Raw genomic sequence first — 23,340 nt, 5'->3', positions numbered from 1 at the left:
TATGTTTAGAAGGCAAACTTCAATCCCACAAACATAATTGTCTCTCTCTATTCTGTTTCCAAATTGTATTTGTACTCAGTTGCCCTCTTTTCAAACTCTCCAATATTCTGGCTGTTTTATTCTGTCTTGTTCTTCACACCCCTTGCTAGTGACTATCAGAGATCCTATTATAAATGTTTGTACTCATTTGGGCACCATTTATTTATTGATTACCCTATCTAAAGCCGATGCATTTTAATTAATATTTCTCTAGCTAGTGAAAGAGCTACAGACAGCACGACTGATTGTTTCAAGCTCTGCTGTATGTAGCTCATTCACTAACTCAGAGACATTCTGAGCAAAATGTATGTGCTGTAGTCACAGTCTGAAGGCCCCAGGACAATCAGAAATTACTGGGCTCCTATTTTGTCAACTTGGGAACACTCACTCCATATACCCTGGGAAGACCAATGGCATTGGCTTCCCAGGGAGAATTCAGCAATCTGCTATTGATTTTCTCACTGTGGCAGGTGCCCTCAAACTTCAGGGCATTCAATGCAGTTTCTAAACTACCACACGATTCCTTCTTTCGGCTTTTCTCGAGCCCGATGCATTTGGGCTCTTTGTGGGGCATTCCAGCCACAAGGACAAAGTTACTTGGACCTTCTGACCTCTAAATTTTAACTGATGTTTGCTGGGACCTTTTTTGTACAACCTCTAGCATTGCTGCTTACTCCTTCTCAGCAGCTCATACCTAAATGGCCCTGTGTTCCTGTCAAGGTTGAGAACCCTGCTGACCTGGGGGTCTTCCCGGCAGCAGCACCCTGTAATCCTCAGGAGATAACTCTTACCTGAATCCCTTAAGCACCTATGCTTTCAGCCAACTGATGAGTGCCTTTGTCTACGACAGGAGCCTGTACTCTCACCTGAGGAACCCATAAATAGGACTAGTCAAAAATGTTAAAAGGGACCTCCTTCCTCAAGGGTCCATCACAAGTCCACCCTCTTTGGGCCTGGAAACGGATTCAGGGACACAGTGCCACGAGTTCTGAAGACAGACTCCACAAAGGTCCCAGAAATAAAAGTCAGGAATGAGTCTCCTACACTCCACTGAGGAGTTTTTCAGCATTGCTGGTTTGACCCCCTACTCTGATTCCTTTCTTCTCAGCTCTGATTCCCTGTGCATGCGATTACTAATTGAGCTGAAGAGTTTTTGAACCTGGGAGTCACATACCCAAATTATCGAGCTGGAGAGCTCTTGAACCTGGGAGTCACGTACCCAATCTAATGATATCTCATTATCGTCTCCCCCTCTAACTGTCGCTTCCAGGACTGAACCCACAGGCTACCTAACCTCTTTCACTGAAAAGAAAGTAAGATGGTGGCTGCAAGCAAAATGGCAGCACGTCTCCTCTGAGCAAGGTTAGATGCACTTACCTATGGTTTCATCCCCTTAACACTTCATAGAAAACTGACTGCAGTCAAAGGCAAAGCTCTCCTCCCTTTCTTCCACGTGCAAACATCCTGCAGTTACTTGACATGAATGTGCTTCTAATTTCATCTCACCCCTTCCCTCTGCCAGGAGCAATCTAAGGGGCATATTATCAAGGGGGTTTATCTCCGCTTTTTTGGCTTTAAAAGCCAAGAAAGCGGAGATAAAATTATCTCCCTATTACCTAGCTGTCGTTAACACCAGTTAGCGACAGCTAGTAGGAGATAGCGACCATCTTGGGCCCCGCTTTGCATGTCAGTGATATTTATCACTAATGACATGCAAAGTGGGCGTGCCAAGATGTTAGCGACTGGAAACAGTCGCTAACATCGCTATCTCCTATTACCAACTTTTGGAGATATTCGCGCTAAGCGCGAATATCTCCAAAAGCTAACACCTGCCCTGAGCAGTTCTTAGCCATGTTATCCAATGGGAGGTGGATAACATGGCTAAGAGCATTAGCTCGGTAATGCATGAATATCGCTGACTTTTCAGCGATATTCATGCATTGCGGCCATTTTGTATCGCATTTGCGATAAACCTTGGTAATACCGAGGTTTATCTGCGATAAAAATCGCCGCAGCTCAGCGGTAAAATTTTGTCTCTAACCAAGCAATAGCGATAATTATCGCTATTGCTTGGTAATATGCCCCTAAGTTCTCCAGGATGATCCTATTGATTCAAGGTGATTTGATGTGCCAGCTAGGTAGCAGAGAAAAAATGTTTTTTAGTAGGACTGTCTGAAGTATAAATCCCACTAAGGCTTGCTTAAATATGCCCAGTTACATAAATACATGAACATACTCATATACAGTAAAATGACTCTGGATATGGGTTAGCAACCCACTAATTAATAGGAAAGGACATGTGAATTACCTTTCTACCTTGTGGCATTGAGGCATGCTATATCTTAAGTTCACACAATTTTAAACATTAAAGATTTACACATCAGACAAAAATGCAGACATTTCTTCTTCATTTCACAAGTGGATCATAAGTTCAAAGGAGGCCACACCAAATTTAATCTGCAATAGTGCTACCTTGCAAACTATAGTCTTACTCACTCAGCTTGCACATGTGCTCACACATAACTTGGGCAGAGCCTCTTACCTCCAAGCACCGGTCTAGATTTTGCAAAGTGCGCACTGGAAGTCACACCTCAAATCTATTTGATCTCAAATCTGTCGGTGGTGAGACTGCACAAAATATTGTAGTGTCTTACCTCATCGCTGTATAGCTCTCAATTTCTCTCATGCTAGGTTTGCGTTCTTTTTAAAGTCCAAAAACAACATTCAGACAAGCATAATCATTCAGCGATCAGCAAGCCTTCTAGAGAGCAATTCTAAGTTCAACATAAAATAAACCAAGTAATCAATGTTCCTTACATATATGTGGCCTCTAAATCGTTTTTGAAGGTGACAAGAATTAGCGAACTACACTTTGTCTATCTATACAAAATAACTGACTTATCCCCTTCACAAATTTTGGTGTAAATGGGTATTTCTCTAAAAACTGGGACTTGTTTCTTTGTGGAATAATACTGAGTTGCTGAGTGAAAGGTACATAACGAGTTTCACTGTGTGAGAAGGACTGCTTCAGGTACAGCAGTTAGCTGGTGACTACCCAAACTCTTTTATTTTGGAAATGAATTGCACAAGACAAATCAAAGTAAAATAATTTGATAAATCCACCATTCTTTTTAGAATGTTATTACATGGTTCATGTTACTAAGAAAGAACTGTTAGTCATAATCAGCTCCAGATTATAGAAGAGTAAAATGGAATGCTTAAATGCTTTTTGTAATCATGACAATGCATGTAACGAGGATAGGGCACACTTCCTATACGTTTTTCAGAAGTAAATGGCTGACTTTGTTTTGGGTAAGAAGGGACAGGCCAATGCCAGAGTTTCAAGACTACGAATGACTATGTAAATGAGTTCTATTGAGTTCCATTCTATGTAATTGTATTATTTGGAAATCCTGATACTATAGCTTACATATGGATTTCCTAGTCCTAAAATTGCCTCCAGTCGATTAGATTGTCTTAATAATCTGGCTTTAAAAGAAAAGACAAGCTACTTTCACAAAAATGATGGGGTATGTTTACTAAGATATCACGCAGCGCAACACAGCACATCACCTAGCCGCACTGTGTTGCGTAATAGGGAAAGGGCAGGAATGAGCCGTACTTAAAAATACCTGATGCATTCCTGTCATTTCCCAGCAATGAGCTCCCTAGCACTAATGCAGGCACCCTTGCACCATGGTACATGGGTACCTGTGTTGTAAGCAGAATTTTTTTGTGCAAGCAGGGACACCTTCCTGCACAAAAGCAATCTTTTGAGGCATTTTCCGTCTGCAGCACACAGAAATAAGTAACGAGGAGAAACAAAGATAATGCTCCTCATTATGCCTCTTGGTAAGGTGTAGCATTCTGGCGCATTCCCAGGTCTACCAGTATTGGTAAACTGAAAATGCTTCAGAATCAATGGGTGTTTGCATGGGAACACCTACGTTCCACAGATGGAACAGCTTTCCAGGGCAGAGTAAAGCAAAGCATTGCTTTGGATTGCATTGCGTTACTCTGGATTTATCAAGCAACACAAGGTGGCCTTGCGTGGCTTGATAAATCCTTCTTAAGTTTTGAGTAACCCTTGAGCCCCTTGCGTGGCTTCAGGGTGATGCAAAACCTAGGTAATTTGCCCCTGCATGTACTGTTCAATCCGTGTGCTATAACTAAAATATGGCATGCTGCTTCCCTCTGTCAGTCCTGAATTCAGCACAAAAATGTGAAGGTGAGAGGAAAGAAGAGAAACTAGAACATGATCCTGTTTCTTCAGAGGAAATATTTAAAAACTAAGAAAATACCTATGAACTGGAAATACGGTGTCAAGAAGGTCTGGTAGGAAATTGAGACACGTTTCAGGATAACTGTAATGTAGAGCACCAATTGATGACATCCAGACCCCAGAGCAAGCAACAAAATGAACGGGATTCCAGCAGAGATATCATGCACTGAATGTCAGGCTGGTGCTCTTTTTATACTTATGAAGTTGAATGACTTGGAAGAAACAGAAAGGTAGAAAAGGAAGAGATCCTCTTGCATTTTGCAAAGGTTGTTTGGTTCAGTTAACAATAGTTTAGAGAAGTGCCCCCCAAAGTAAAACTTCTACTGGATTTTCTGTAGAGTGATGGTTAATTAGACTTCAGGTCTCTCATCTACGCACTAACAAGTACCAGAATGTAGTTTCACTTGAGGAAGCTAAGCACAGCTCTAACTGTGCACATGTTGGACATCTTGTGTAAGGGTGGTGTTATCACTGTCATACTGAAAAGCACATGACTGATCTGTGCCCTATGCAAAAAATGAAAATTATGCTATCTTCTGTATGGATAACATTGTGCCCAAGGCCTGGAAAAACTGCCACAGCTGTGTACTCAGGCTGCTCTGGTGCCAGAAAGGCAACAAGATACCTGATGAAAGAGACCAGTCCCACAGTCGTCTAATGTCAATTCAGTATATATCAACAAAATACATCTCTTGGAGGAATCCACACATTCAGGTATACCACACTCCACTTCTTTCACGATCAAACACTCCTCAATGCCAGTCATAAAAGGACCCAGAAGGCAAATATAAGAAATCCGTTTAATGAAACATTTCATAAAAACTAATTTTACAATTATATAAAATTAATATATTAAAAAACAGTCTGGGGTTTTGATAAAAAATAGTGCACAAATATCACAAATATGCTATATCGAGAGACACAACAATCAAGACATACACATTTGTCATTGAAAGTTTGTTAATTTGAAAGAATCAGCAGGGCAATTTCTAGGCGTTATTCCACTTAAAATTCATTGTCCCTCAAATCTAAAAAGAAAATGGGGGGGGGGGGGGGCGTTGACGCGTTTCGGTGGATTGACAGAGTAGAACCACCTTCTTCAGGACAACAACAAATATGATATCCCTCTAAGTGAATATTGGTGTTCGCCTATTAATAATTAAGGTGAGGCACACTGAGGAACGACAAAAGCTGGTCATTGCCGATCGATCCCTAAATTATAATGTAAAACTTTTTTTTATAATCCGTTGCTCCCATAGTTGTTAGGGGCCTATATGTAAAGATGCCAATGCTGCTAAATCTTATGTGATTGTTACGTGAATATTACGTGTGCATACTACCCTTTGTTCTTGTACTATATCAAAGGTTCAAAGTCCAAGTTTTGGGATGTGGTAATGGGGACTGAACAGCCCTCCAAATCACTCAAGGTAGCAACAACCACACCAATAGCATTTCCATTAGTATATTGTGTGTACAATTGTATGTGATCAATTGTCCCACGTCCTCCTTCAATTCTGCTCTAAGAAGAAATGCCAAAGTTATTTTTGCCTTTTTCTTTTGGTTTCATCAGTTTGCGTGCCATACCGTCACTAATCAATTGTGAATTGTATTTCTTTGTGATAGCTCTTTTACATGTATATACTGATGCAGTAACGCCAATACATTTATCTTGAATTTGTGGCAGATGGCAACTTGTCATCTGTGCTAATTTGTAGTGCTAAATTGCCTCTGCTTTGAGAGACAACTCTAAGGACTTTATGGTGCAACTGCCATTAACATGCATGATCATTTGTTTTGGTGTCCAGTGTTTTGTGTTGTGTGGATGGCGTGCACTGACTTATCAGTACTGGTTAATGGCACTGTCGTTTAATTTCTTATGTATTGTGTAAGTGCCTTCATCTAACCACATCAGCAGAGTCACCATTTTGAAGTTGTCATATTTTATGAGGGATTCATTTAATTATGCACAGCTGCTAATATGAGCACCAGCACTGGAGATATTAAACTCCTTATCTGGCTTATGCACACAACATATTGTCTTCAAAGCAATAACCATGTGCCAGTGTACACTTTAATTGGCTCTTGGGCTGTTTCCAGGTGACTTGAGACCTGTTTCCATGCCAACAGACTACAGCTGGATGGGAGATTCCAAAGAGCCTAACATGTACAAGAGAGGTAGTCGAGGTGAGTACCCTCTCATGGGATCCTCCGATCCATTTTGTTAGTCTGCTGTGAGAGTGTAAATAATAGTTAACATAGAGATGTGCTTCATCTCCCTGACTGTTGAGCTTGACGTGATCAGCCTGTTTTCCAGATGCTACTGCGTGGCCACATGTTTCAAATAAATGTTTAATAACTGCTATCAAAATGAAGGTTAATTCCAGGTAGCTGCAAGCATACTATATTTGCCTCACTCAACCATCGGGATCCACTTGCTCTTTTCTTCAGCATGCAGCATATTTTTTCCTAGTCAATATATTTCTGAAAACCTCTTTCAGTGCATCTCAGTTCATACCCATGCTCAGCTACAGCAGTTTGGACATGAACTTATTTGAGGTTTTTTGATAGCGCCACAAATCACCTAAGGAAGGTCTCTGGCATAAAATGGAGAATTGTTAGGCGAAGCTATTGTCAGTCTGTTGATTTTCAAGCTTCAAGTAAAGATTAAAATAAACAACTCCTTACAATACATTTGGCAGTCTAAGGATCCAACGACTGCTTCTCTCCCTTTGTCACCATACTTCGCCATTGCTTGCGATAATATGATCTATTTTGGTTCAGCTTTATCTTGAGTATAGATAATCTTAAATTATTGTTTCAGGCTCAGGTCAGTCTCATACTTTATACAAGAATAATCAGCTGACCCAGTCACTAAAAAAGGGATTGTGGGAGTTACAATGCACCCTGTGGAAGTCATGTACTCTTGACGTCATCATCGTTATTCTTCTTGAATTATGGTTATGAAACACTGCCAACACCTTCTTTCTAACAGGACCAATGGTCATGAATGTTTTCTGATAGTCACATTTAGTTTTCTGGTACTAATCCGCCACCTCTTGCAGTAGCATTTATTAAATTCAACAAATAAATACCCTGTTCCATTCTGGTTAAATACTTTCCATTAAACATTCTAATCAATATATGAAGACAACAATGAGGTTTTACTAGGCCTTCAGCATTGTCATGTGTATGACCTCTGTTGTTTTGTCTCTCCCTTTCCTTTTTATGTTTAATCAATGTGTCAAAATATAAAATGCACTAAATGTGTCAGTATCAAATATCTGTTTCCATGTCTTATGTCCTCTCCGCCTCAGGAGAACCTTTTTAGGAGTTATGCCAGCCTTCTCACAGGCTACATCCCAGATCTGGGTTACTGTCAATTACTGAAGGACAATTAGAGCATGATTAAACAGAAGTAAGTACAAGTGTGAAGAACTAGCAGTAACAGTTGTATGTCCGAAAAACGCATGCCTTTACCACACATGCTGTTACTCTGCAGTCTTTACAACAAGTGCATTTTTACTATACATTCCTTTACCATGCATATCGTTACAACGATGTGCCTCAGGGAAATCACTGAACTTTGGAACAGTATAATTTACTATTCCAACTCATGTCTGCCCAACTGGTGGGAAAGCGTTGTACTTTAAAGTAAAGCCGCTTTCCATAAGGCATGTCGTTCTAACAACATGCGTGGCAACGGAATGCATGATAAAGACACATTTGTTGTAACAGCCATGTTGTAACTGCAGCACGTGGTTTGACCATCATGGTAAAGGCTGTTTCCCTTCAGAAACAAGCACTGGCAATGCCAGTCGGTCTTGCTTACCTTTCCATACAAGCTAGACCGATCGGCATTCCCAACACTTGTGTATGGAGGTCTGTCAAGATTGTTATTGTATCTTCCATATTTCTGTTGCAGCGTTTCTGGTCACTGAGGGGACTGACAGGCAGCAAACTGGTGTTTAAACATTGCTGTATTTTCAATGCTGTCTTCAGATGAGGAAGAACAACTAATCTATCGGGTGCCCAACTAAATGCTCCTGTTGGCAGGTCAAACACAGAAAGGGAGGAAAACAACAAACTTGAGCAAGACTACTGAGACTGACACAAAAGCCATCCAATCATGAACAAGGGTTGACTCTATAGAGTAAGGCATATAATGTTGTCTTCCAACAGGCAGCTGGAGCTGTCTGTAGTGAGACCAAAGAAAAATAATTGTCTACTGGTCTCACTGAGATGTTTCTAATTAGATGAATCTGCCTATTTTCTTGGCTTTTTATTCCTATCAGACAGAATTTATAGAGTCAAGTTTTGGGAGTCAAGAGAAGGAATTGCCCTAACTATGTGGTAATATAAAATGGCTGTTTATAAAGTAGACATTGACTCTTGGAATTCTGGCGCTGAATACCAGATGTTTATTGCTGTTCAACTCACTGGAACTAATTTTCTACAAGATGAAAGGCTGCACAGACCCACTTAGATTCGACCTTTTGACAATGTGACCAGTGCGGGCACCTGCAGTGGATCCATTGGTCTACTGAGCCGTCAGTCCCTGCGTATTACTTGCAGTTGCAGATCGTAAACATATGCACATATTTCTTGACCATTTTCCTTTTCAGTCTCCTCTGACAGTACAGACATTACTCTCTGGTCCAGAGGGTATGACCAGCATATATTTCTGATATATTTGTCTCCAAAATGTTTCCTCAGTGTTCTTAACACCCACACTACACTGCTTATGCTTAGAGGGTTTGTCTTCAAGGGGCATATTTGTGTCACTGATCCCAGAACCTAGAACAACTAAATCCTTTACTATGTCTTTCTTTAAGACAGGTAGAATATGTTCCTTTGTGTATGGTAGCTATCTAGAGAGAACTGTTGAGAGATGCTGTGTACATGTGTGGGTTTTCTTCTTAGAAACGTTGATATTTATATTGTGAGAAAGGGGATTAATAGTTGAAGGGAATGTGAGTCCTCACCAAGTAATAATGTCACAATTCCCTACCAAGTCCAGTTACGTCTCAATAATTTAAACCTGAGCTCAACCTTTAGTAGCTGTAGCACAGAGCAGCTAAGTTTGACATAGTATGCATGAAAAAAGCATGTGTTAGTACCAAAACTGTTTTAAAAAATAGAACAAACAACACAATAACAAGTAAAACCCCCACTCAAATATATAAAAATAGAGTAAAATGTAATGAACACATAGACACCAAAACAAACTTTGGATGTAGAGAAATAGAGATATGATTTTTTGAATTGTAAGCCTAAATAGCTTCTAAAAAGTGCAAACCACCAATAGCAGTTATCTGAGCACTTTAGACTGGACCCAAGTCAAAAGGTAAGGCCAACGACAAGCTGCTGATGGTCATGCACAGGGTCCAAGTTTACCCCAGTGGAAAGTTTACATTCTGATTTAGAAGATTTTCTGTAGATACTTCCTTGGCAACGGGTCAGGCTGCAGGTTGGGTGCAAAGAAGGGCTCAATGACCGCAGCCTGGTGATGTGCAGGAAACTTGGTTCTGTCATCGTCAACAGCTGGAAGCTCCAAGTAGTCAATGTCTGGAATTCACACCCAGGAAGGTCTCGTTGGTGGTCAGATGTTGTTTAATGCTGGTCTCGGTGAAGTTCCTCTATGTTCAGACTTAAAAACTTTTGTAGATTTCGAAATTCTTTCAGTGGTGGAAACCAGTGAGTTAAATACAACTGCTGATTCGACGTTGGCGGCTGGGACTTCAGCGTCAGGCCCTGTATCCACTGGGTCTATGGAGGAAATGTCCTGAAAAGCTTCTGTGTGTCTAGTTTTATGTGTTTTAGGCTCAGAGAGGTAAACTCTAAGACCAGCCAAGGGTCCAGGACCTTATAAGCAGCAATATAATGGAATTACGCATGCTATTGCCACACATGCCTTTACAATGTGCCCATTACAACACATGCAACTTTTCCACGCAGGTCTTTACCGTGAAAATGTTTACCATTCATATGCCATTACCACGCATGCCTTTACAATAAAAATGTAAATATTTTACAGGTAAGTATAAACCCTATATATATATATATATATATATATATATATATATATATATATATATATATATATATATATATTGCAGCTCCCCTGACAAGGTCAGAAAATCCAGCACTCCCAGTGAGTTTAAACTTGTAGGTTTATTTGCACGATAAAGAAAAACGCGTGTCGGCTTGTGCCTTCGTCAATTTCACACTGGCGTCCGTGAGGTGAACATAAATAATGGCGAAAATAAGAAAACATAAAAATAGGACTACACGTCCAAAATCATGAGCGCCATCTTAAAGCAGTTAAATACAAAACAAATCGTACTGTGGAACGTTGTTATCTCAATTAAATCATTGGTTAGTTCATTTCGCCCTGTATGGGCATTCATAATAGTTCAAGTAATGAATTCATTGAACAGTGATCATAACATTTACGTCCACACTAAATAATTTCATCGGTTGGTGGAAGAACTGAATGTCTCTTGTCCTCATGTTGCGAACTTATGAACACCTCTGATAGGTAATTCTTGTGGAATTAAACAATTAAACAATAATTGTAAATTAAATTCATTTCCGTTCGTCTATTTACAAATTCTAGGACGACACTCTTCCAACCTCGACCCTATATACATATATACATTACCATACAGACTTGATGAACACAGGTTTGTACACAGCTAAATAGTTCAGTCAGTTAGGGCCATTGCCCTCAGGTTCTACAGATGTGACAGCAATTCCTCACCTGAATTCATACCTCCTGGGGACTTTGTTTGGAGCTCTATGATGTATCTAGACTCCAAACGTCTCAACTGACATTTGTAATTCCCTCCTCTCAGATCTTGTGTGATGCAGTCTAAACTGAAAAAATTCAAAAGGTTTCTGTCACTCCCATGATGTATTGCGAAGTGACGTGCCATCGGATAACTGTCATCTTTATTCACGATGGCACGTTGATGTTCTAGTATCCTCAGCTTGACTGCCTTGGTAGTACTCCCTACATAGCGATGTCCGCAGGGACATTGCAGGCAATAGACAACAAAAGGTGTTGAACATGTGATAAATTTGGGGATTCTGATTTTCTCTGTATATATATATTTGCACACACACATGCATACACCTAGGTGTGTGTGCATATATAATACATATATTTATATCTTACCTTATCAGCCCACAACTCCATATCCCATATCCACCCTAAACCCTAAAAATAGCCTTGCCACTCAAAAAAAACATACCCACCCTAAACCCTAAAAATACACTTTCTATACAAAAAACCATACCCACCTTAAGTCCTAAAAAAAATCCTTGCTCCTCAAAAACCTTCCCCCACCCTAAATCCTAAAAACGCCCTTGCCCTAACATACATATAGAAATAAACACACACATATATATAAAAAAATACATATATATTTATATATATCAACAGATCCTCTCGCACAAGAAAGGATGACAAAGCCGTGTCTCAAGCCAGTATTCTTTATTTGTCAGCTGATATAGGACGCGATTCGCTTGCCCAGCAGGCTTGCTCACCAACAATTTAATAATGTTTTCAACTGCTTTTTAAACCCTTGTGTTGTGAAAAATCACGTGAGAACTACTAATTAAGTGTATGCGAAGACAGACTAGTAGTTTGTCAATCCGTTCGCACCTCGACACAGCCTTAATACGGACTTGCCTGTTCTGCTGATATACAAAATTACTCTTTGGTATAATGAATACGACAATTACAAAACGCTCTTCAAACAATAGAATTTCAACCAATTCATTCCAATTATATAATATTTTTAAGATTAAATACCAAAATCAAATCCTAACTCTGGTTGTGATAAAGTTATAAACAATTCTTGTTTCACTTTTACTCAACAATTATACCCATGTGGGTTTATCAAGAGAGCTTTTGTGGTTCCGCCCAAGTGGGCTTTTAAAGCAGAATAGTGCATCAAATCTCATAATTTCAAATTGTCTTCTAATAAAGTGCACCTAAATCACAAAATTAGCCCATAAAAAAATAAAATCAGGTAAAAACAGAGAGATTTCAAGGAAGACACATTGGTGGTGTATCAATATTATAAATGTGTATGGAAGTCTTCTTCGGGCTCTAATATGTAGCATGACTCTAGTCTTCTTGATTTTCTCTCTCGATTTCCTTCTCGTATATTAAAGGGGATTAGATCAATAACAAAGTACGATAAACCTTCCACATTTTTGCTATGATGTTGCCCAAAATGACGCGCTACTGAATATGAATTATCGCCATGTCCACACCGCGTTTTTGTGTACAGTTCTCTGCCAAACATAAAGAAGTTATTAAATAAACACCATCTGATCAAATCAACCAACAAAGCATTATGATTATAACTCATTAAAGGTTTGGTGTTCAGATTATATTGAATTGCTGCTAGTCCCACGTCATGATCAATACTTGTATATAGGCACTCTATGTCCAAAGTTATCAGCAACATCCCCTCTGTCCATGTGATTTTTTCGAGTTTGGATAAAAAAATCATCTGTGTCCTTGATGTATGTAGGCAGATTTCTAACATGATTTTGGAGGAAATAATCAATATATTGTGCAATATTTTCACTAATGCCTTTGATTGCGGAAATAATTAGCCGTCCTGGAACAGGTACACGTTTTTTGTGTATTTTCGGAATTAAATACATGGTTGGAAGTACTGGGCACTCATTATGCATAAATGTAAATTCATCTTTTGAAATTAAACCCTTTTTTTTCCATTGCAAACGGTCTTTTTTGAGGCCTTCCTTTGCTTTGTTGTATTTTTTAATTTCTGTTTTTTCATAGCAATCAGCATTATTGAGTTGGTAAAGTGCCTCTTGAATATACCCCTTTTTCGGCCAGATTATGACGTTGCCGCCCTTATCAGATTTGTTTATTACCAACTCAATATTCTTTTTTAGCTTTTGCATTAGTTGGTTGTATTGACCACATGATATTAAATGTTTCCTTTATTTTGTTTCCTTTGATAATTTAGATTTTTGAGATCATCCATAACTCTGTCATGAGAAATGTCCACAACATCTTTGGGCATCATGGGCATGAAACTTGATTTTGGTCTAAATGGATTTTTTCCTGCACTTGATTTGATCAAATTAAGCGACTCTAGTTGCTCATGTGTGGAATCCACCTCCGATTCAGATTGTATTTGTCTGTCCATATCGCTTTCTTTACTTAATTCATAGAGTGTTGCAAGTGTGGAAGCATCAGATGCTACAAGATTGTCATTAAACATGTTAGTATTGTCCATATTGTGGGATTGAGTGTTACCTTGCTTGATAGTTAAAAAGGTTTTTAATTTTACCTTTCTAATAAATTGGAATACATCCACTCTTGTATTGGCGAAATCAAAACTCATCTCAGGGCAGAATGATAAGCCCAATGCTAGCAACTGTGTCTCTGCTTTGCTTAAGACTGTATTAGACAGATTCACTACCGTGTTTTGTTACCCTGCATCTTGCGCCATTGAGGCTTCTTGTTTTTTCCTTTTACTTAGTTTCCCTTTCGCTCGCCTTCTTTTGTTCCTGCATTTTCTGTTTTTTTTTTCAGGTTTCGCTGTCTTAAGGTTTGTCTCCTGTCTAAGACTAAAAAGCTATTTCTTGAGGGAGGAGCCTAGTGGGCGACCAAGATGGCCGTGTAGGAGTTTGACTCCACTGACCTCCCACTCCAGCCATAATATCCTGCAAGAATTTTCGGGCCTGAGCCCCGCTCCCGGCCTCGGAGAAGAAGCGACGCCCCTCGCGGTTGTTCCGGGCCTTCTCCATCACTCTCAGGCAGAGTTACGGTGCCCGGTGATTTGCGGCCTTTTTGCCTGCCAGAGCCAGGGGCTCGCCTAGCAGTGGTGGCCGCTGCTGAGTGAATAAACATCAGGGGCCGCGGACCGGTAGTCACCGGTCCGGCCCTGTGGTCAGCCCAGCGCTCCAGCGGGCCTGGAGGAGGCCCGCGGTGAGAGAGATGCGGGGCTTGGCTGGAGGGGTCCGGGCGCTGGGTGTCTCGTCTGCCTGGCCCTGTGGATTGAGGAGCAGTGCCGCCTGACGGAGCTTCAGAGTGCTGTGCCGCATTGAGGTGGCGGGGTATCGAAGGAATGAGCAGCCTGCAGGCCCCAGCGCTCAGTAGATTATTGGGGCTGATCGCGGTGGAACCCCTGTGCCGGCCTGCACCGCCGTTTATTCAAGGGAGCCATAACCAGGTGCAGGTGGTGCGTGAGGGAGTACCCATGATCCACGTTGCGTGGGAGACGGTGCAGGAAACACTGTGAATTGGTGCACTTTGCCTCGCTGTGGCGTGCTTCACGGACACTTCAGGGAGCACTCTGATGAATACCTCTCCATGACCCTCAGCGTGGGTGAAACTTTTGAAAGACGCATTCATCTTCTGTCCCAGCTCTTGAGCCTGGGTGATTTGTCTGGTGGCAGTGGGGGACCTGTGTCACGGTGAGGATTGCTCTCATCTGGTTCAGAGGTGTCTCGCGCCTGGAGGAGTGAATCGGGCCACCTGTATTGTGGGCAGTAGTGTGGACACTGGTGGCTGGTGACCTGCTCCCTGTGTGCGTGAGCAATCGGCGGCTGAGAAGTTCGTCCCGTCTGCCTGCTGACCGGGTGGGAGCTGGCGGAGCTCCTGTGAGAGCGGGATTGAGGCGGCCGACGTGGGTGTGTGATAGGGGTGTGTGGATGCCCGGTGACTCTTGCCCAAAGGGACGATTCCCTGCCCGGTATTTGGTATTGGCAATCATGGAGGCAAGATGGCCACCAAGACAGACACTGATAGATCACAGCCTAGGTCCTCCAAGGGGTCCAGAAGGGTCCAGAAGCGTCCAAACCAATAAACTGGATTGAAGAAGACTTAATCGGGGGGGGGGGGACGCAACACTTACTCCCACCGAACCAACATTGATGGACCTCATGGCAGCTATAAATGGGGTTCAGGCGTCCCTGGGTCAAAAGATGGAAGCCCTGGATAACAAACTCGACACAGTCACAATCGAGGTGGGGCTGATACGGGCGGATCTCACAAAGGCAAGTGAGAAAGGGAAAACGCTGAAAAGTCCTACAGACTCCCCGTTTTAGACGCAAAAAACACGAAGGCCTCAGATTCTCTTTTTTGGCACCCTCATTCTGGAACTCCCTCCCGTTGGAACTGAGACTCTCTCCCTCCTACTTTCACTTCAGGTCTCTCCTAAAAACTCACCTCTTCCGTAGCATCTACACATAAGCCTTCCTCTCCCCGCCCTCTGCCTCTCACCAAACAAAGTGACCAGCGCCAAGAAACCGTCCGGTGAATGCCGCGCTTTATAAGTAATTTTTACATTACATTACATTACATTTTACATTACATTAAGACGGCCAGCTTAATCGACGACGTGACATTGCTGCAACAAGAGGTGCTGGAACTCAAGGCCTCAAGAGTTCTTACTGATTGCAAGCTGGATGTCTTTGAAGGCAGGGCCAGGCGGAACCACATTCACATTCTTGGGGTGCCCGAGAACTCAGATGGCCAAACACCTGACCTGTTTGTCGAAGATATTGTTCTCAATCACCTTAAGCCTAAAGGACTAAGTAACTACTTCACGATAGAACGTGCACATAGGGTGCCGGGGGGAGGCCCCGGCCTGGGACCCCTCCCCGCCCTATGATTGCGAGGGTCCTGAATTTCCGTGACAGGGATGCGATTCTACAGGTGGCACGAGCGGGGTCCCAACTGAGGAACGAAAACGCAACCCTCTCCTTTTTCCCGGACTTCACTCAAATGGTACAGAAACAGCGTCAGGGCCTCTTGTCGGTGAAGAAATTGAGGGACAAGGGACTAAAATACGCCATGATGTTCCATGACCCGTCTCCAGGTGGAACTTAATGGGAAGGCCTGGTTTTTTGACAATCCTGAGGTGGCATCGGACTGGCAATAGGCTACGCACAATGAAGACCGCAGGACTTAAGTTGTTGTATGGTATGATTGGGGGTCGGGCGGGTTGACAGCGGTTCTCCTGACTGAATTTAGTAAATTAGAAATTGCTGTGGGCCGGCATGGTTTGAAGAAGTAGTCGTGAGGCTGGGGGGTGGGGGCGGGTTTTTCGAGCCCTCCTTCCATTTTCTACCTTTAGTTAGTTGTAGATTAGTGTTGGGGCGACAGGCACACTGCTAGTTGGGGATGAGCGTAAGTTGTATGCAGGGGTGCAGGGAGGGAGGTAGGTGGGGGAATGAGAGTTGTTGTTTTTTTCAAAATTGAGATTGTATTGTGCGCAGCTATATTTGCATTTAGTTTTTATTATTGCATCAGGTGACTTAGCTATGATTTACCACTACAATGTCTCTTGATAGACAGGGATTGGGGTTAACTGTGCTCAGTTGGAATGTGAATGGTCTTGGAGATAAAATTAAGAGGGGGATGGTCAATCAGTTGATTAGGAGGCATTCCCCGGATGTGGTGTTGCTGCAGGAGACACACCTGGTTGGAAATCATTGCATGGCCTTACACAAGGGGGGATACAAGCTGGTGGTGCATGCCGGATTCACCTCGGGGTCCAGGGGGACGGGCATCCTGGTGAAGAATTCCTTTCCACTAACGATCCAGGCTACCTGGTCCGACAACTGAGGCAGTTATATTAGCGTCTCGGGGCTGTGGGAGGAGAGAACTGTTATCTTCATGTCTGTGTATGTTCCGCCAGGCCTGCAGACCGACACCTTCCGAGACTTGTGTGCGATTTTCCTGACTTTTGCTGTGGGGTTATTGGTGATGGGAGGGGACTTCAACGCTGTGATAGATGGTGAGGTAGATAGGCACCCAGCGGGAATCCTGGTGCCGTCCCAGAGATGGCTGCCCGACTTCTTAGAAACATCGGGGCTTAGAGATGGGTGGAGATTGAGGAACCCAAGCGGGGTGCATTACACGCACGCATCTGCTGCACATCACACCCTATCCAGAATTGACTATGTGCTAATACCGGCTGCACAGGCAGCACTGGTCCGAGAGGTGCGACATTTGGGTAGGGGTATCTCTGATCATTCTCCGACCTGGCTCAGGGTGGAGGTTGGACAGAGCGATGCAGGCAGAATTGCCCCTAATAATGCATGGCACTTAAGGGACCCTGGCACCAGGAAGGAGCACAGAAAGGTACTTTCAGGAAAATTTGGGAACGGTTGATTCTGCACAATCCCTGTGGGAGGCGTACAAGACTGTTATATGAGGGGACGTTTTGTCATTAGTTTCAGGGAAAAGGAGGAAATGCCAAGCCGAAGATGACTGGGTGGAGGCAGAGTTGACTAAGATGGAGATGGCGGTATCCCGGGATGTGACCCTCGAGGAGACACACCGCTTGAGACTCCTCCAGGACAAGTATAGGAGCCTAGTCGGAGACAGGGCCAAAGCACAGCATGCGGAAACCCTGAGCAGGATATATGAACACGGCGACAAAGCTGGGAAATTGATTGCGTTGCTAGAAAAGGGGGAGTGGGCGTCTAGGTTGATGCCAGAGTTGCAGAAGGGTGATTCAGGTAGGATGACAGACCCGCAAATGATAGCAGATGAGTTCTCGGAGTATTACAGTTCGGTGTATACGTCTGCAGAAACCTATACAGAGGCAGATAATGCAGCTGTGATACAGGACATTCGTATGCCTTCCCTATCAGAAGATGACAGAAAATACCTAGACTCCCCTCTCACGAACGATGAAGTAGCACAGGCCATCGGGGGTGTTCACTCCGGGAAGGCCTCGGGCCCAAACGGAATCTCCATAGAGCTATATAAACTAAATGCAACTAGGCTGGCTCTGTTTCTCCGCGCCATGTTTGTTGAGAGTAAATAGAAGGCTCAGCTTCCATATGATCAGCGAGTAGCGAATATTGTCGTCATTCATAAAGATGGAAACCCCAAGACTTTGTGCTCCTCTTACGGACCTATTTCGCTGCTTAATGCTGAGCCTAAGGTGCTAGCAAAGTTTCTGGAGACTAGACTAGCCGAGGTCGTTATCACCCTGGTCCACCCGGATCAACCAGGCTTTATGCCACGTCGGAATACGGCCCTTAATTTACGACGGCTGCAAGGGATACTGAGCAGCGCCTTGAAGATACACGAGCCGGCAATGTTGGTGTCCTTGGATGCGACTATGGCCTTTGACACGATTGAGTGGCCCTACTTGTTCGCAGTCCTGGGGAAGATGGGCATTGGCCATGAGTTTATAAACTGGGTCCGTCTTTGGTACACGGGCCCCCTTGCCAGGGTTGTGGTGAACAACCGCAGGTCCGCCGACTTCTCTCTGAGTAGAGGCACGCGCCAGGGGTGTCCCCTTTCCCCACTTCTTTTTGCCCTGGTGCTTGAGCCATTGGTGGCATTGGTCCGTTGGGACCGATTGATTAGAGGGCTGCGTTGGATGTCAGAATGGGAAGATAAGATCTCACTTTACGCGGATGATATTTTGCACTATCTCACCACTCCTAGGGACTCTCTGAATTGTTTTCTTGATGTCCCGGCTATATTTGGGATGTACTCTGGCTTCGCCATTAATTGGTCGAAGTCAGTGCTTTTGTCCTCAACGGAGATCCCCCGATCATCCCGAGTTCTTGCCAACTACAAATTGAACAAGGTGGATTCCGATACCTTGGTATCTATGTGAAATTGGATGCAAAGCTGAGATACGATAATAATTTGGGCCCCCCGCTGGCCAGACTCAGGAAAGATGCGACGAAGTGGAGGGCGTTGCCGCTCTCCCTCTTGGGTCGGGCAGTGTTATTTAAGATGATGGCCCTCCCTCGATTTTTATTATTGCTTCAAAACGCAATGGATCCAACGGTGGAGGTACCTGGTGGGCTAGTTGGCCCCCAGGGGACCTCCAGATTGAAGAGGAATTAATTCCCCAACTTAAAATGCGCCAAAGGGCGTGTTTGCACACATATCACCTCAGGCCCCGCCCCCTACCTTCACCACTGTGCAAACACATCCCTTGGCGTGTTTTAAGTTGGGGGAATATGGGCCAGATGTAGGTCGCCATTTACCGGTCGGTAACAGCCGATTTCGGCCGTTACCGACCGGTAGTTGGGATTTGGCATGTAGGGGGCATCTCATATACAGAATCGGTAAAATACCGAATCGGTAAATTTACCGATTCTGTAAATCAAGATGTAGCTGGCACTTCAAAGAGTGCCACAGGCCCTTTAGGAGTCAGTATTTACCACCCAATCATATTGGGTGGTAAAATACCGAATTCCAGTGTACATGCACATCTGTGCATGTACACCTATGCCATGTGACACACAGACATGCCCTTAGGGCATGTATGTGTGCCACATGGCACACAAGCCTGCATTTGGGGTGATACAGGGTGTCAAAGTTCCCCCTGCCAGGATTCGGTATTTACCGATTCGGTAAATACCGAATCGGTATTTTCCATTGATTCCTGTGGGCTTCAAAGCCCATAGGAATCAATGGAAAATACCGATTCGGTATTTACCGAATACCGAATCCTACAATTTCTGTAATTGTAAACTAGAAATTACCTACATCTGCCACCTTCCAATTTACCGATTCATAAATACCGAATCGGTAAAATTCGGTATTTATGAGTCGGTAATTTAGATTTACCTACATCTGGCCCTAAGTCCCCTTGAATCCTGAGGTCCCCTGGCAGCCAACTAGCCCTCCAGGTACCTCCAGTAAGCGCCACAGAGCTGTGTTGCAGAGAGGTGTAAAAAGGGGCTAGGCCTCAGAACACCTCTCTGCAACTCAGCCCCCTGGCGCATACTGGCGGCTCCTGGTGGGCTAGTTGGCCCCCAGGGACCCCCAGTATTCAAGGGGAGTTCGTTCCCCCTCTTCAAGCGAACCCGGGGGAGCGCATTTGCAGAGTGGTGCAAGGAGTGGGCCGGTCCTAGGGACAATCATGTCATTTTTTCCCCCCAAAAATTTTTGGGGGGCCCTAAGCAGGTCTATGGGGTCAGGGTGTGTCTACCCTGCCCCCTTTTCGCGTTTTGCGGCGTTTGTTTTGGGTTTTTTTGTGCCTCGGTTCTACCGAGGCACAAGATGGCTACCAACACTTTCTGATTTTGACTGTTGACAGCCAATCAGCATGCAGATCGCGCACGGCAGGGTGCGTGCAGGCTGCGATTTGGGTACACTGATAGATATGCGGATCCACCGCACCCATAGATATATAAATGACTTTAACCATCATTTTCTCAGGAACTACTGAACAGATTGACACCATGTAAGCAAAAGGCACAAGTCGGAACTGAGGACTACCTCTCTGCCAAATTTGGTGTAATTGCGTTCAGCCGTTGCATGGGGAAAACAGGTTTTGGGACCCCCTTTTTTCTCAGCCCCCTTTTCACCAATCACCCCCAAACTTTCAGGTAAAGAGCGGAACTGAGCTGGCCAAAAGTTTGGAAAATTTTAAGAAGATTCATCAATCGACGCCAACGTTATTGCCAATAGAATGTTGAGGTTTTCCTATGGATAATAGGTCCTGACTATAACTACCTACTGGCGACCGCCAGTAGGTAATATATATTCTCTTGGGAGATGAGACTGTATCAAATGCAGACAAGAAGAGATGCCAGAAAAAATTACAACAAGGTTGTCTCAATCTCAAGAAAACAAAGATGTCCAAACGGAAGTGGCAGAAAAGGAAAGAACAAAATAATAATGGATAACAACCTTGTCGATAATTTATCCCCCAGAAAATTGGAAAAAAGACATCTTGACCTATTAAACAAAGGCTTAACATTTTGCCCCATGACTCAGATTGAGGTTCCTAATGCATGAATAGACTTGTACAAATGCTGCAGAAAATTTAAACTGAAAAAGTATTTTTCAACCAGAAATACGAGGCAGAAAATGCCACCAAAATCAAATGTCTCTCCCATCACACCAGCAGGTATGAGCCATCTGAGAATGTTATCAGACATGAAAGATGAATCAGCAGGTATATCTTGTGGGCCAGTAAGGGACAACCTCTCAGACAAGGAGTTCTGTGAAATAGCAGTAATTCCCACAGATGCCACTGTACCAAGCAAATGTAAATCAAAATCTACATTCTGCCCCCAACTGGCCTCTAGAAACAAGATTGACATCTTCCCAGAGAATATGATAGAAGAACCTAACAGAACCTCTGTTAAACAGCAACAGAAACCTACAAATCGTGAACATATTGTGAACATCACCCCAACATGAGAATGACAGGATTGCCTGAAAAGTATTGCAGAATTACAAACTAATAATAAAACCCTCAGATAAAGGAGGAAACTTCATGGTCATGGACCGTGTCCATAATATCAAGGAAGAAAAGAGACACATTGGTGGCAAGGATAACAATGAACAGTTAAGCATGGATCCAACAAATGAATATGACAAAGTATATCATCAGAAATTATGAAATGGCAAATGCTTACTGGATGACAAGGAATATGAGTATTTGAGAAAAGATGACCAGATCAGACCCACCATATATTTTATGCTGAAAGTGTATAAAGATATCAGTAATCTGCCTGGAAGAACAGTAGTTAGTGCTATAGGATCTCTGCTAGAGAATACATCAAGGTTTATAGATATCTTTCTCTCCCCGTATGTGCCTACACTACCAGCATACAAGGCACTCTATGGATTTTCTTAGTTGGATTAATGGGATGCCCTAGAAGAAAGAATACCTCATGTCAACAATCGATGCAATTTCATTATATACATTTATAGAACACTCATATGGAATGAACACTTGTAGGTATTTCTTAAGATCACTAAAGCTAGAATTAGGGGACCCCCTCTGCAGTGAATCTGGGTCAAGGAAAAGAGGGGTTTGAAAAAAACCACAATAGTATATATTTCCCTCACAGACTCATATTTTTATCTTTTGACATAGTTCATATGCATCTCATTAAACATTAAACACTAAAAACGCAACAGAGACAACTCAACTCTTCTCATTACTTTTTTTAAATATTTCATATTTTTTTTGTATCTCCTTTTTTAACATTATCAGACTCTTTCAAAGAACTTCATTTTTATAAATTGTTCGTCATCATATTTTCTCACAAGTACATTTCTTTTACAACCGTGATTATTCACAATCCCCCCCAAAAATTTTAAGAAACACTTCCTAAGAAAAGATTTATCTACATAATGCCCCTGGAAGAGAATAAATACAAACAATCATACATCAATCACACCAATTCAAACAATCTCACCACCACTGCACTCATACAATATCTGTACACAGTTGAGTAGTTTCTGGCAAGACGATGCTCCTGCCAGCATAAGAGTCTGAGGTAAACCAGGAGACTCCGCACTAGGTCAACGCGCGTTTCGGTGGACAGTCAATGTGCAAGCCACCTTCCTCAGGACCTATCCAGATATCTAGCAATCAAAAATATGAATCCTTTTCAATCCAAATTGTTTATAGCTTTCTCCCCTTCATTCCAACACATTATATGATAATACCTTCTCGTGCCTCCTTGTGCACCTCAATATCTGACGTCTCGCGTCGCAGCAGGAAAATTACGACCCATCAGTCTCCTTGAACATACGGAAATGCTTCTGAAGATACTGTAATTCTGTTTAACACATGACATCTTCTTGTTTGACAATAAATACTACCTACACACATTCGTGAGACTGTAATAGGGACATCTTTTGCGCCCACATATACCAACCTCACAATGGGCCATTGGAAAGCTGAGACAATGTACTGACAATACCAAGGAAGTCCTGGAGCATGGAATCTTATGCATACGATTGATAAACTATTTATTCTTTAATATGTCACTTGCTCAAAAGAAGGCATTGTAATGAACTTTAAAGTATCTTGTCTTGCAAGCTAGTGTGTGAAAGGTATAAATTGCACATAGAATTTTGCGCAATTTACAAGCTCATATTTTATCACTGTGTTTAAAAACTCAAAGGAATAACAAGATGCACATGTCTCTTTTCAAAGATATCGGCACTTAATTGAAATGTATGTGAAATTCGTCATCTTCTTAATTTCTTTCATTGCCAGAAGCAATATAAAAAA

The 23,340-nt window shown here is 42.8% G+C and overlaps 1 protein-coding gene across 1 annotated transcript in view; it reads left to right on the top strand.

The window, feature by feature from the left end:
* Positions 1-23,340, top strand: part of LOC144828230 (connector enhancer of kinase suppressor of ras 2-like) — a 2,060,726-nt gene that overhangs the window by 1,191,118 nt on the left and 846,268 nt on the right. The window contains exon 12 of the mRNA XM_078686315.1: positions 6,419-6,496. Within this exon, the coding sequence (XP_078542441.1) occupies positions 6,419-6,496 (78 nt within the window). The remainder of the gene's footprint in view (positions 1-6,418; positions 6,497-23,340) is intronic.

The sequence above is a fragment of the Lissotriton helveticus genome, chromosome 4_1, assembly GCF_964261635.1.
Source record: "Lissotriton helveticus chromosome 4_1, aLisHel1.1, whole genome shotgun sequence".
NCBI classification, from domain to species: domain Eukaryota; kingdom Metazoa; phylum Chordata; class Amphibia; order Caudata; family Salamandridae; genus Lissotriton; species Lissotriton helveticus.
This window is presented reverse-complemented; position numbering and strand designations above follow the sequence as displayed.